The sequence below is a fragment of the Lissotriton helveticus genome, chromosome 6 (genome assembly GCF_964261635.1).
Source record: "Lissotriton helveticus chromosome 6, aLisHel1.1, whole genome shotgun sequence".
In the NCBI taxonomy this organism is placed as follows: domain Eukaryota; kingdom Metazoa; phylum Chordata; class Amphibia; order Caudata; family Salamandridae; genus Lissotriton; species Lissotriton helveticus.
In genome coordinates, this window is record NC_136067.1 from 203,464,522 (window position 1) to 203,479,582 (window position 15,061).

Genomic DNA, 15,061 nt, shown 5'->3' on the forward strand with positions numbered 1-15,061 from the left:
TGGAAGGTTGGAAATTAGAAACATTTTGGACTTTTACGTACTCTGTGGCTTGAGCAGGGCCTGTTTCTTTTCTGTTATTTTCTCCGTAAAACCTTTTATCAAGGTCACCATGGCAAACTTACATTACTTCATGCCCGTAGAAGAAACGTTCTAGAGAGACAATAGAATATCTAAAATTATCTAAGCCTTAATGTGAGAGTAACATTCTTACATCAAGAATAGATCATGAGAAAACATAATTGTTATTTGAAAAAGCTGCAGGGAATGGGAGGTAACAACTCATTGTCTCCATCTGTTGGGTGGGGCAGGCAACAAAGATGGGGCTATTATTTCCATATTGGGTTCAAACATTCACCACAAGTTAGTAACTCTTAACTCTGGAACATCTCTATGCTCATAGCCACATCTGTGATTCAGATTTTGTAGATCCTTCAGACAGTTCTACTTATCTCTTTAGTTATGGATCCCACATTTCTTCAAATATATGGGCTTGCCCACTCAATGTGAAATTACACATTCATAAGTGGCAGTTGCTGACATAAATTCTTTCCATTCAATTGTAACAAATGCATTTGTTATTATTACATTTATTTTATCACTATTTTAATACAATATTTTTATTTTCACTATATTTTTGCTATTTTAAATATAAAGGTAGGGCTCATGATATTTGCGTAAAATATATTTTGACCTCAATATTTTGATGGGTTGTTATATTTTAGTAGTTGATATTTGAAAACAGTCAGCCAAAGGCTAAATAAGCACCTATGTTTTTATTACAGCAGCAAAAGGATGGCTTTTGTTGCCCTTTTGCCCAGCATTCCTCAGTCACCATAGAAATTATCCTTAAAAATTAGTACTTCAGATAATAAATGTAGTGTTTCTATATTACATACTTTGGTTCCGTTTGAAACATGTTTTGGTAAAAACTGACATTTTTATCCCATAAGCATTGATTCGAGATTCTAACTTGACAAGGAATTTCCCTTTTCACATTACTTTTAGTGAAAGAGTGGCCTGTTTTTTGGCACACTTTTACCACACTCACCTGTCAGACACAAAGCGCCTTATTCACAAAAGCGCCTCCACGTGGCAGAGGCCCCACAGTCATGGGGGAGTCCCCCCACTCCTGTTCTGAAGGGTGCGGCCTCTATTGCACCCAGTAATGACTAGATGTAGTAAACTGCGCACAATGGAATTCAGACCCCTGCGCAAAACAATGTCCGGCCCACTTCTAATCTGGACCCTATGACTCACTCTACCATGACGTATGATGATTCAAACCTAAGACCATAGGTTAGACAGCTACCTGATCCATTTGTCACATTGGTATATTAGCAATGTTAGACTCTGGGGGCCTTATTTATGAAGGCCTTGCGCCGCCGATGCGTCACTTTTTCCCATGTTAAAAGTAACGCACCGGCGGCGCAAGGCCTTCATAAATAAGGCCCTGAGTGTACACTCACATTACGCAGTGATTCCTGACAATGTTTCCGCCTGTACACAACTTCTCGTACGAGGAGTAAACCTTCCCAGCAATGGCCATGTGTAAATGAATGAATGCCACACTTGAACGTTAATACATTGTTTTGATGATTTTACCTCTTGTTCCTTAACAAGGAATGCATCGATGAAATTTCTCTTGTTATCACTGTTTAAATCTTTTCGACTCTCCAAAAATGTTTTTCGCAGGAATGAATGTATCTCATTTACATTCTTCATTACTGTCTTGTGGTTTCCTGGCAAAAATCCCAACGCTGGAAACAAATTGTAGAGCTGTATTGGAGTATAAATGGAAGAGCATTAGAACGTACAGCAGCAGCTTAGTTAATACAATTCAAACCATTACAGCTCAAAGCCTGTTGGACCCGGCCTCGTGGCGTGGTCCCCATTGGCCCGTAGTAATCCCTCTTAACCAGTGCAGCCCCCCCATGGCCCTGATTCACCCGACCATTCCCTCCATGACCCACGTCCCCGACACTGGGCTTCCCCGTCCTCTCCCTCCATTTTCCCTGGTGCCCGAGGCCGATGCCCCTGTCCCTGCACCTAAGATGGCCGCCCCGGCCCCAGCCCGACCTCGGCCTTCGGCGCCATACCCGGCCAGGGACTAGAGCGCTCCCTGTGAGCGAGAGAGGGAGGGGTAGTGCGATCACACCTCCCACCTCCCTTGAGAGATGAGTTTTGATCACCCATCCGGCCTCCCTGAGGGCTGGCTCCAGGCCTGCTGAGTGTCTGGGATCCCTCCAGACCCCCTCTTGAAAAGATGAAAGGAGCCGCCGAGGTGGAACCCCCAACAACCGACCCCCAGGTGCTAAGGCCTCCGCCTGCGAGGACTCCGGACATCAAAGGCGAGGAGTCCTATATCAAGTGTTGCCCTGGATGACCATGGCAGTTGTATCCTGGACTACGTGAGCCCTGCTGACTTTGTTGCGGCTCCGACCGAGCAGAGAAGGACTTCTAGTCGATGACCACCTGAGCCCTGCTGACGCTGTCGCGGCTCCTACCTGGCAGAGAAGGACTTCTGCCCGAGACCACCTGAGCCCTGCTGACGCTGTCGCGGCTCCTACCTAGCAGAGAAGGACTTCTGCCCGAGACCACCTGAGCCCTGCTGACGCTGTTGCGGCTCCCCTGCAACCTTGAGACCTCCTGAGCCCTGCTGATTCGATCGCGGTTCAGAGGCTACCCTGGTCCGGCTGGGCCCAAGATCACCCCGTATCCCCCGGCTCGAGGATTGAGAGCTGTGCGCCGGATACGCACCCGTACGTGACTTTTGAACCTCAAGACTGTCCCGCTACCCTACCCCTACCGAGACCCCTTGAGCCCTAGCTTGCCTGTACATAAGAACCTGCGGATCATAAAGATCCATTTTTACCTAAAGATAAAGAATACGTTCTCGTAATACTACGGTGTGGTGTCCCTTTGTCGGGTGGTGCTAACACAGCGCGTACGATCCTAGATTCGAGGTCCTCCCACTGAGGATCTCCCGCCATTCCTCGGCTGCTTTCTTAGGAGAGGTGGACCACAGGGGGGTCAGGTGCGAGTCTGCCCTCCCCAGGGATCGCCCCTCTAACATTGGTGGCAAGCGACGGGATCCAAGACCATAATCTAGAGATCGTACTGTAAGCGGCTGGTACACTACCAAGCAAAGATGACGGAAAAGAACACCAAGAGTTCCACGGAAGCCGACGCGAGTACCACGTTCCGTGCGGAACGGCTGGAAGAGTACACGCACAAAGAACTGAAGGAATTTTGCAAAGCACGAGGCATCGCTACCACAGGCCTGAATACGAAGGAAGATATGCAGAACGCCCTACAAGCTTGGGTCGAGTCCGAGGAAAACCTTCCCCCGTCAGGAGGAGGAGCGGAGCAGCCGACCGAACCCGACCCCAGCCCAAGAGTGGGCAGCAGCGCTCCGGTGCGGAGCAGCGGCCCAGATGGAGGCCTCACCCCGGACGAGCTCGCGGACAGAGAAAGAAACCGGAACCACGTACTGGAACTGGCAAAACTTAAAATTGAGTGCGAGTTGAAGCTAGCGGCGAAGAAGCTAGCGGTAGAGCAGCTACGAGTGCAAGGAGAGTTGGAGGAAAAGAAACTCCAACGAGAACATGAAGGCAAGAGACTCCAGCTGGAGCACGAGCGCGGCCTGAAGGAGATTGAGCTAAGGGCTCGGAGCGAAGAAAACCGACCCCCGGGGAACCGAGAAGCAAGTTCCCCGGTAGAACCGAAAGTCCACATCCCCAAGGATGTGGTGAGAGAATACTATAAGAACGACGATATCCAGCAATGGTTCAAGGCCTGCGAAGTCGCCATGACCTCCCATCGAGTTCCGCAGAAGGATTGGGGAGCTGGGTTGTGGGGTCGATTCCTGAGCGAGGGGAGAGACACCCTGCTCGATCTGCCGTCCTCAGTACAGACCTCCTACAGCCACATGAAAGAAGCCCTCCTCACGAGGTACGGACTCACCCCCGAGATATATCGCCAGCGGTTCCGAGAGTGCAAGGAGATTCCTGGCACCACGTGGGTGGAGTACGTGAACTTCTATAGTAGGGCACTAGAAGGGTGGATCAAGGGCAGCAAGGTTACCACCTTCGAAGCGCTTATTGACCTCATCGCATGGGAACACTTGTCCGCGAACTGTTTTGTGGACCTACGCCAACATTTGCTGGACAGCAAACTTGCCGACCCACTGAAGCTGGCCGCGGAGGCCGATCGCTGGGTGAACACCCGGGTCCCCCGGGGCCCCGTAGGAGAATACCACCGAAGCAGTCAGGGATCTCCCCGCCAGAGGGGAGGGGGGAACCAAGGAAGACAGAGGGATTCCCCATCAGGACCCCAGCGTAGCCCCCTCCGAAACCAACCCCAGACCTTACCCGCACCCCCGCCAGCCAACCCTGCTCCCCCGGGTAACCGTGGGCACCGGGTCACAATTTCCTGTTTCTATTGCCAAAAGCCAGGGCATTAAGCCAGTGACCCCCAGTGTCCCATGGCCCCGCGACCCTCTATGACAGCTCCCCCAGCCAGACAGGTAGCCAACGTAGCCCTAGGGGAGGAGATGGAGGACACCGAAGAGTGGGAACCCGCTGCCATGGCGCTAGTCTCCCTAGGAGACTGAGAGATGATCCCCGAAGCCCCCCTACCGGATAATACCAAGAAATACCGGCAACTGGTGACGGTAAACGGCCACCGAGTGGAGAACCTTCACTACACTGGGGCGAGTATTACCGGTATCCTCAGCCACCTAGTCAGCGAGGATCAGATCCTTCCGAATGTCCTGTGCCCCGTACTGTCCGCTGACAACACCGAGAGTGTGTGTAGGATGGCCCTAGTACCGTTCGAGTGGGGGGGGAGTGATAGGAAAGTTGAGAGTCGCTGTCCGAACCTCCCAACCTGTAGACTGTCTCCTGGGCAACGACCTCGAAAGTTCCCCGTGGAGACAAGTGGAGCGCAAGACCCACCTGGGCATGATGGGCCTACCCGAATGGGTGTGCGCCACCACCCGATCCATGTCCGCCCGACTACCCCCCCTCGGGGCAGTCAATGCCGAGCCTCCCAGCCACCGCCCTGTAGAAGAAAATAGGGATGACCGAACTGAGCCCACTGGCCTCTCCCCAGGAGGAGAGCCCGCCACCGACAACGAACCCTTGCATCCCGAGCCCGCACAGATCCCGGAGCTAGATGATCTGCCCGAGTTGGCGCAGTGGTGTCACGAGGTGGGCCCCTACCGAGAGGAGTTCTGCCGGGAGCAAGCCACTTGCCCATCTCTGGTCGGACCCCGGCAACAGGCCGCGGCCCAAGCTGCGAGCGACCAAACTGGAACCCATTCCGTGTATTGGGAGAATGACCTCCTGTACAGTGAGCAGAAGTCTGCCGAGCTAGGGTCAGCCCGAGTGCTGGTGGTACCCCTACGCTTCCGAGACTTCCTCCTGGGCCTGGCCCACGATGTACCCCTGGCGGGACACTTGGGCCAGGACAAGACCTATGACTGCCTAGTTACGCACTTTTATTGGTCCAAGATGCGGACGAACGTAGAAGCCCACTGTATATCCTGTCTCACGTGCCAGGCTAGTGGAAAAAGTGGAAGTAACGCGCAAGGCTCCCCTCCAACCCTTACCCGTCGTCAGTACCCCCTTTGAGCGGGTCGGGATCGACATAGTAGGGCCCCTGGACCCTCGAACCTCACAAGGTCACCGATTCATCCTAGTCCTGGTGGATCACGCCACCCGATACCCCGAGGCCATCCCCCTCCGCACCATAACGGCCCCCGTGGTGGGTCGAGCGTTAATGGGGATCTTCTCCCGAGTGGGTTTTCCCCGCGAGGTCGTGAGCGACCGCGGCACAAACTTTATCTCCAAGTACATGATGTCCCTGTGGCAACAATGTGGAGTGTCCTACAAATTCACCACCCCGTATCATCCCCAAGGGAATGGCCTAGTGGAGCGGTTTAACCGGACACTGAAGGGGATGATCATGGGCCTTGAAGAGCCCCTCCGGCGCAAGTGGGACATCCTCCTCCCCTGCCTCTTGTTCGCCTACCGGGAGGTCCCCAAGAAGTCCCTGGGGTTCAGCCCGTTTGAGCTGCTGTACGGGCACCCCGTCCGGGGCCCCCTCAGCTTGGTCAAGGAAGGATGGGAAGCGCCCCCCCGAGAACCACATCCAGATGTGTTCCGCTACATTCTCACCCTCAGAAACCAGACACGGAAGTTCCGAGCGCTGGCCGAAGCCAACCTCGAAGCGAGTCAGGAGAAGATGAAGCGCTGGTATGACCAGAATGCCACTCTGGTCGAGTTTCAACCGGGCCAGCAGGTCTGGGTAATGTCCCCGGTGAAACCCTGCGCCCTCCAAGACAAATGGACAGGCCCCTTTAAGGTCGTGGAGAGGAAAAGCCAAGTGACCTACTTGGTAGACGTCCAGTCCCCTCGGAAGCCCCTTCGGGTCCTCCACGTGAACCGCCTCATGCCTCACTTCGTGCGGACGGAGTTGAGCTTGCTCTTGGCCACCGACGACGGAGCGGAGGAGGAAACGGAGCCCCTCCCTGACCTCCGGTGTGCCAGAGAAAAGGACAGCTCCGTAGATGGAGTGAGCCTCTCGCCCTCCCTCACGCCTCAGCAGCATGAGGACTGCCGCCAGCTCTTGGGGTAGTTCCCTGATTTGTTTTCCTTGGTCCCCAAAATCACTGACTGGTGTGTCCACGACGTGGACACCGGAGACAGCCCGCCGGTGCGACACCGGGCCTACCGAGTGCCTGACCGAGTCCGGACCTGTATCCAGGTCGAAGTCTCAAAAATGCTCACCCTAGTAGTGATTGAGCCCTCCGACAGTCCCTGGGCCAGCCCAGTGGTACTGGTCCCGAAAGCCGCGGCCCCTGGGTCTGTCCCCGAACTTCGGTTTTGTGTGGACTACCGGGGGCTCAACGCAGTCACCCGAGCAGACGCCCACCCCATTCTCCGCGCGGATGAGCTCATTGACCGTCCTTGGTCTGCTCGCTACCTGAGTACCTTCGATCTGACCTGCGGATACTGGCAAATTGCGCTCACAGAGGGAGCCAAGGAGCGGTCCGCCTTCTCCACCCCGGACGGGCAGTATCGCTTTCGAGTGATGCCGTTCGGGATGAAAAACGCCCCGGCCACCTTTCAGAGACTGGTGAAGCGAGTCCTGGCCGGGCTGGAAGAGTTCAGCGCTGCATATCTGGACGATATTGCGGTGTTCAGTTCCCACTGGGACGAGCACCTCCGGCACCTCCGGAGGGTGTTGCTAGCCCTGCGCCAGGCAGGCTTGACGGTGAAAGCCAGCACGTGCCAGATTGGGCAGGGGTCAGTGACCTACCTGGGCCATCAGGTTGGAAGCGGGCAGGTCGCCCCTCTTCAGCCGAAGGTCGATGCCATCCTGGCCTGGGAACCGCCCACCACCCAAACCGAGGTCCGAGCCTTCCTGGGCCTCACCGGCTACTACCGGAGGTTTATAAAGAATTACGGCAGCATAGTAGGTCCCCTCACAGAGCTGACGTCCAAAAAGCAGCCCAAGCGCATGCAGTGGACCCCCTCCTGTAAGAAGGCGTTTGACGCCTTGAAGACCGCCATTTGTACTGACCCCGTGCTTCAAGCCCCGGACCACTTCAAGGAGTTTGTGGTCCAGATGGACGCCTCCGAGCATGGCATTGGAGCCGTACTGGTCCAGCTCAATGAGGAAGGCATAGACCAGCCCATAGCCTTCATCAGCAGAAGGTTACTGCCCAGAGAACAGAGATGGAGCACCATCAAACGAGAAGCGTTCGCAGTAGTCTGGGCCCTCAAGAAACTCCGGCCCTACCTGTTCGGAACCCACTTCCGAGTCCAAACAGACCATCGACCCTTGAGGTGGCTCATGCAGATGAGAGGAGAGAACCCCAAACTGCTGCGATGGTCAATCTCCCTCCAGGGGATGGATTTCACAGTAGAGCATCGCCCTGGTACCGACCACGCCATCGCTCACGGCCTCTCCAGGTTCTTCCGCCTCAGCGAAGAGAACCCCCAAGAGGATGGGTAGTTCTCCCCGACTTTCAGCTGGGGGGGACGCGTGTTGGACGTGGCCTCGTGGGGTGGTCCCCATTGGCCTGTAGTAATCCCTCTTAACCAGTGCAGCCCACCCATGGCCCTGAATCACCCGACCATTCCCTCCATGACCCACGTCCCCGACACTGGGCTTCCCCGTCCTCTCACTCCATTTTCCCTGGTGCCCGAGGCCGATGCCCATGCCCCTGCACCTAAGATGGCCGCCCCAGCCCGACCTCGGCCTTCGGCGCCATACCCGGCCAGGGAGTAGAGCGCTCCCTGTGAGCGAGAGAGGGAGGGGTAGCGCGATCACACCTCCCACCTCCCCTTGAGAGATGAGTTTCGATCACCCATCCGGCCTCCCTGAGGGCTGGCTCCAGGCCTGCTGAGTGTCTGGGATCCTTTCAGACCCCCTCTTGAAAGGATGAAAGGAGCCGCCGAGGTGAAACCCCCAACAACCAACCCCCAGGTGCTAAGGCCTCCGCCTGCGAGGACTCCGGACATCAAAGGCGAGGAGTCCTATATCAAGTGTTGCCCTGGATGACCAAGGCAGTTGTATCCTGGACTATGTGAGCCCTGCTGACTTCGTCGCGGCTCCGACCAAGCAGAGAAGGACTTCTACTCGATGACCACCTGAGCCCTGCTGACGCTGTCGCGGCTCCTACCTGGCAGAGAAGGACTTCTGCCCGAGACCACCTGGGCCCTGCTGACGCTGTCGCGGCTCCTACCTAGCAGAGAAGGACTTCTGCCCGAGACCACCTGAGCCCTGCTGACGCTGTCACGGCTCCCCTGCAACCTTGAGACCTCCTGAGCCCTGCTGATTCGATCGCGGTTCAGAGGCTACCCTGGTCCGGCTGGGCCCAAGATCACCCCGTATCCCCCGGCTCGAGGATTGAGAGCTGTGCGCCAGATACGCACACGTACGTGACTTTTTAACCTCAAGACTGTCCCGCTACCCTACCCCTACCGAGACCCCTTGAGCCCTTGCTTGCCTGTACATAAGAACCTGCGGATCATAAAGATCCATTTTTACCTAAAGATAAAGAATACGTTCTCATAATACTACGGTGTGGTGTCCCTTTGTCGGGTGGTGCTAACACAGCGCGTACGATCCTAGATTCGAGGTCCTCCCACTGAGGATCTCCTGCCTTTCCTCAGCTGTGTTCTTAGGAGAGGTGGACTACAGGGGGTCAGGTGCGAGTCTGCCCTCCCCTGGGATCGCCCCTCTAACAAAGCCTATAGAAACTCTCTGCTAAGTTAATAAATGTGGGCCACAATGCATTGAAATAGGTGTACAAAGAACAATACTTATATAAGACATGTATCTGCATTAAAAAAACAAGTTTCCTTTTCCTTTTGCTCAATTGATCGACTACTAGAAGCAAGAGGGTACTTGGACTTTAGACAGAAAACAACCATGTTAAGTCCAACAGCAAAAACAACAATAACATTATTAATAATTAATGATACTGCAACTAGTATTCTGTAGAGTTAGAAATGGATCATGAATAAGAGGGGTTGTAAGTGACATCAAATAACGGAAGTTAGAAGCTCAAGTTGTCTATGATGTCAATCAGATGTCCAAGGTGAAAACCATACATGTTGTTCACTTAGACTCATTTGCAAGTTTATGGTATGTCTGTCCCACCAAATGATCAGTCATTGCTTTCAAGAGCTATGCAGGGGCAGAGTCATCATGGGGGAGCCATACTGTGGGCCTCATTTATGAGGTTTTGACGCAGGGCTGCGCCTCAAGGAATCTTGCTTCTCTGCCCTGCGTCAAAAGAAAATGGATGGAATGCGCCTTATCTATAAGATACTGTGCATTTCTGCCATTTTCCCCTGCACTGGAGCACAATGGGCTGTCATGCGCCAATGCAGGCACCCTGGCACCATGGTGCAAGGGTGCCTGCTTTGCGGGGCTCATTCATTTTGTGCAGGACGGGAGACCTTCCTGCACAAAATCAATTAATTCAGGCAATGTCCTCTTCCTGTTTGTGCTACAGAATACAGAACACACAGAAAAAAGAAAAAATGAGGAGAAATTAAAACATTTCTCCTCGTTGCGCCTCCCTAAGCCCACCCCTGGTGTGGCAATAGATTCTGACGTATTCCCAGATGTATGATTTCTCATAAATCGGTATACAACCTTTACCATGCAACTTTTACAACGACCTACCATTACCACGCATTTTTTACAACGCAGGATCCATTACAACGAAGTACCATTACCACGCATGTATTTACAACGCAGGTACCTTTACAACGCATACCATTACAACGTAAGTATTGGTAAGCATATCATTTTATTAAAAATATTATAAGTTTGCGTTTTTGGGTAAAGGGGTATTTTTAGGGTTCAGGGTCAGTTTTGGGTTTTTGGGTAAAGGGGTATTTTTAGGGTTCAGGGTCAGTTTTGGGTTTTTGGGTAAAGGGGTATTTTTAGAGTTCAGGGTCAGTTTTGGGTTTTTGGGTAAAGGGGTATTTTTAGGGTTCAGGGTCAGTTTTGGGTTTTTTGGTAAAGGGGTATTTTTAGGGTTCAGGCTCAGTTTTGGGTTTTTGGGTAAAGGGGTATTTTTAGGGTTCAGGGTCAGTTTTCAGTTTTTGGGTAAAGGGGTATTTTTAGGGTTTAGGGTCAGTTTTCAGTTTTTGGGTAAAGGGGTATTTTTAGGGTTTAGGGTCAGTTTTCAGTTTTTGGGTAAAGGAGTATTTTTAGGGTTTAGGGTCAGTTTTCAGTTTTTGGGTAAAGGGGTATTTTTAGGGTTTAGGGTCAGTTTTCAGTTTTTGGGTAAAGGGGTATTTTTAGGGTTCAGGGTCAGTTTTCAGTTTTTGGGTAAAGGGTATTTTTAGGGTTCAGGGTCAGTTTTCAGTTTTTGGGTGAAGGGGTATTTTTAGGGTTCAGGGTCAGTTTTCAGTTTTTGGGTAAAGGGGTATTTTTAGGGTTCAGGGTCACTTTTTAGTTTTTGGGTAAAGGGGTATTTTTAGGGTTCAGGGTCAGTTTGGGGTTTTTGGGTAAAGGGGTATTTTTAGGGTTCAGGGTCAGTTTTGTGTTTTTGGGTAAAGGGGTATTTTTAGGGTTTAGGGTCAGTTTTGAGTTTTTGGGTAAAGGGGTATTTTTAGGGTTCAGGGTCAGTTTTGGGTTTTTGGGTAAAGGGGTATTTTTAGGGTTCAGGGTCAGTTTTGGGTTTTTGGGTAAAAGGGTACAGGGTAAAAATTAAATATAATTAAATTTAAATTACATTAAATTAAATTGATTAAATTAAAATAAATTAAATTAATTAAATTAAATTAAATTAAATTAAATTAAATTAAATTACATTATATTAATTTTAATTAAATTACATTAAAAAAAATATTATATACTTACCAATACTTACGTTGTAATTGTATGCGTTGTAAAGGTATATGCGTTGTAAATACATGCGTGGTAATGGTACTTCGTTGTAATGGATCCTGCGTTGTAAAAATTGCGTGGTAATGGTAGGCGTGGTAAAAGTATGCGGTGTAACGTCATACATCCTCATAAATCTGGCAATGCTTCAGATTCCATGGGTGCATCGTGAGAACACCCAGAGAAACACCAAAAGAACGCCAGTTTCACGCAGTGTTCTGCGTGAAAGGGGCACATATTTACGAGGCCATGAAATGTAAATATGCCGTGAAACATTGCTCCATCGGAACGTCACAAAAGTGACGGTCCGGTAGCGCAAAAGTGCCGCATACGGCCTCATAATTGAAGCCCTCAATGTGAGCTGTCATGCCTCAGCCCCTTGACACACAGTGAGCCTGATTCACGAACGTAAACTTAAATGTTGTGTTTGATAGTCACAAGGTATTTTACTAGTAGTAGCTTTATGACCGCAGACAGGACATTCCTATCTTTTTGTGTACTGAGACGCTGCAGCTGTAAAGATACAACTAGTAAAGAGACTGTGTGAATAGCAACAATTGTCAACTTACACAAAATAGCAAGTTTACCTTCAGGCCCTGTGCATCCTAAAACCCACCCCAGGCCATCACACCTGTAACATCCCTCCCAAAAATATGTAGCATATTACCTGGCTTAACATTATCCACCCTAATAGAAAAAAAAACAATTGCTTCATGTCCTTTCACCCACCCTCACCACCCTCTGCATATGCCACCTCCTCCAAATAGGAAAAAAATGGTATCCTGCCACCACCCCCTTTACCCTCTCTTCAATCCAACCTCCCCATCCAAATATATAGGCCCGCTCTGCTGGCATACACCCCTACCATCCTCTGTGACTTTTCTGCCTTCCCTCCTACCCCAAAGCTGTGCTTTCTGCTCTCCATGGATCCCAAGACCAGTGCTGCATTGACAGGTCCTGTGAGGGCCCTGTCAGAGCAGCCTGGATTTCCTTCATGATGCTCACTGTTCCCTAAAATATTTTTGCATGAAAACCTACCTTTATATATGTATGTTTTAATTAGTATATATATATATTGGGAGTCCAATACCAGCCTCCTGGAAGTGTAGAGTAATATCCATTTTTTTTTTTTTTTAACGGAAGCCTCCAGAAGAACAACTGTCACACCGGCCTAGCTGTCTGATCATGATGCAAAGATGTATGCCAACATTTGGCTAGATGCTTAGCGTCCATCATTCCAAAGTTATTGTCTACAGAATAGCATTGTTTCATACCAGAGCAGAGCACTAAACATATTAACATTGCAATAACTGACACCGTTAGCAGATCGCCAGAATTGGCTGTTATGACCCATGCTGATGCAAAGGAAGATCTTTGATCAAGTGATATCGAATTACCTATGTGAAGTAAAAGGTCAATTGAAATTGGGCCCAAATTTTATAAAATTGGTTAAGAATTTATACTATAAACCTATAGCTCCTCTGGATCCAAAGAGGTTTCTTCACCTTTGTGTTGCTCACCCACACTATCATAATGATTTTTCAATGTCCTAGCTGATTCAGCGGTTAACAGCTACCATGTATATTATGAGCATTCATCTAGTTCATGTACCAAATGTTAAAAGATGTATCTCAATTGCAGGAGTAAGCCTGAAAAAGTAAAAAAAACAATTATGGATCAAGTACAAATGTGAAAGATGCCCAGAAGGTGTGTGGAGAGACAGCACAGGACGTGTGCTTGCACCAAAGTGTCTACTCCCCATCTTCACCATGTTATATAATGGAGCAGCCCACACTGGTAAGGATGCATGATACATGCTGTTGCAATGCATTGGGATGTATCCTTCTTTTCATCGACAGCCCAAAGTTGCTGTCATTCCTGTGCCAAATGGATGTTATGCAGTGCAGGTAAAGGGGTGAAGACTGCAACTGTTGCTCCCCCTACCCTCCCCTTGGGCCCCTTTGCTCACAACCAGATCGACTTGATCCAATATTCTAATTATGTCTATTACTCCTAGCTCCTCATGGCAGCATGTATATTTTCAGGATAGGTATTAGTGTACCCCTGTGTCAGTGCAGATGCTATTAATGTAGATAAGCGGTTACTCTACTTAGGGACTTTATCCATAGGTTCCGAGAAGGTAAACAGTCATAATATCGATTCCAAAATATAGAATGGACATAATATCGAAGTAAAAATATAGAATGGACAAAATATCGAATGGACACAATATAGTGGTTACAAATATCGAATTTAAGGTAAGTAATATCGATTTTCAAAATATAGAAGTCAAAATATCGAAGTATACAATATAGGCATTAAATATATCGATTTTTTTATAATATCAATTTTTTAAAGTGTTTTCTATGTTAGTATATGTGTGAAAAGTGTATATTAATTTTTGTAATGTATGTTTAATGTATTTTAAGTAATGAATTTTATGTTATTTAATTTTTGCGTAATTTAATTCTGTAGCAGGTTGTGGGTTTATAGGGGAATAGGGTGGGAAGTAATTTAATTATATTAAATTAAATATAAATTTTTAGCAATTATTATTAATTTTTAATTAAATTTTGCTTTCTAGTTCTGTAGCGGGTTGTGGGTTTATAGGGGAATAGGGTGGGAAGTCATTTAATTGTAATTAATTAAATATTTTTATTTATTTATTGGTATTCATTTTGAATGTATTGTTATTTTTTTAATTGGTAATTAATTTTTATTAATTGCCAATTAATTTGTATTAATTGATTAATTGTTAATTATGTGAATTTTCTACATTTATTTTCTGTAGCGGGTTGTGGGTTTATAGGGGAATAGGGTGGGAAGTAATTTAATTGTAATTAAGTACATCATTTTGTTCAATTATTGGTATTGATTTTAAATTTATTGTTAATTAATTTTTAATTGGTAATTAATTTCTATTAATTGGCAATTAATTTTGATTAATTGGTAATTATTTTGTATTAATTAAATATTTGATAATTATGATAATTGTATTAATGTATTTTCTGTAGTGGGATGTGGGTTTATAGGGGAATAGGGTGGGAAGTAATGTAATTGTAATTAATTACACATTAAAAATACTTTTTGTGTATTGATAATTACTTTACTGTTAGTTTTTAATTGGTATTAATTTTTATTATTAATTAGTTTTTGTTCTTGAAAATGAATTAGTTGTTAAATAATTATGAATAGGTTATTAATCTTTAATAACTAATAGGTAGTTGTATTTCTAATTAATTATTACATAATATTAAATTGGTTATTAATTTCAATTAATGTTTTATTGGTATTGATATTTAATTTATTTTTAATAATATATTAAATCATTACTTTCCCTACTGTTGCACTCTCTGGAGTGGCAATAGTATTTTTTACCCCTACGCTATCCAACGCTTTCCCTACTGTTGCACTCTCTGGAGTGGGAATAGTAATTTTTACCCCTACGCTATCCAAAGCTTTCCCTACTGTTGCACTATCTGGAGTGGGAATAGTATTTTTTACCCTCCCGCTATCCAACGCTTTCCCTACTGTTGCACTCTCTGGAGTGGGAATAGTAATTTTTACACTCCCGCTATCCAGCGCTTTCCCTACTGTTGCACTCACTGGAGTGGGAATAGTATTTTTTATCCCTACGCTATCC

The 15,061-nt window shown here is 48.1% G+C and overlaps 1 protein-coding gene across 1 annotated transcript in view; it reads right to left on the bottom strand.

Annotated features, from left to right (window-relative positions):
• LOC144762421 (cytochrome P450 2K1-like) overlaps nt 1-15,061 on the bottom strand; it is a 455,676-nt gene that overhangs the window by 233,679 nt on the left and 206,936 nt on the right. Inside the window, exon 5 of the mRNA XM_078647601.1 lies at nt 1,603-1,776. Coding sequence (XP_078503727.1) covers nt 1,603-1,776 — 174 coding nt within the window. The remainder of the gene's footprint in view (nt 1-1,602; nt 1,777-15,061) is intronic.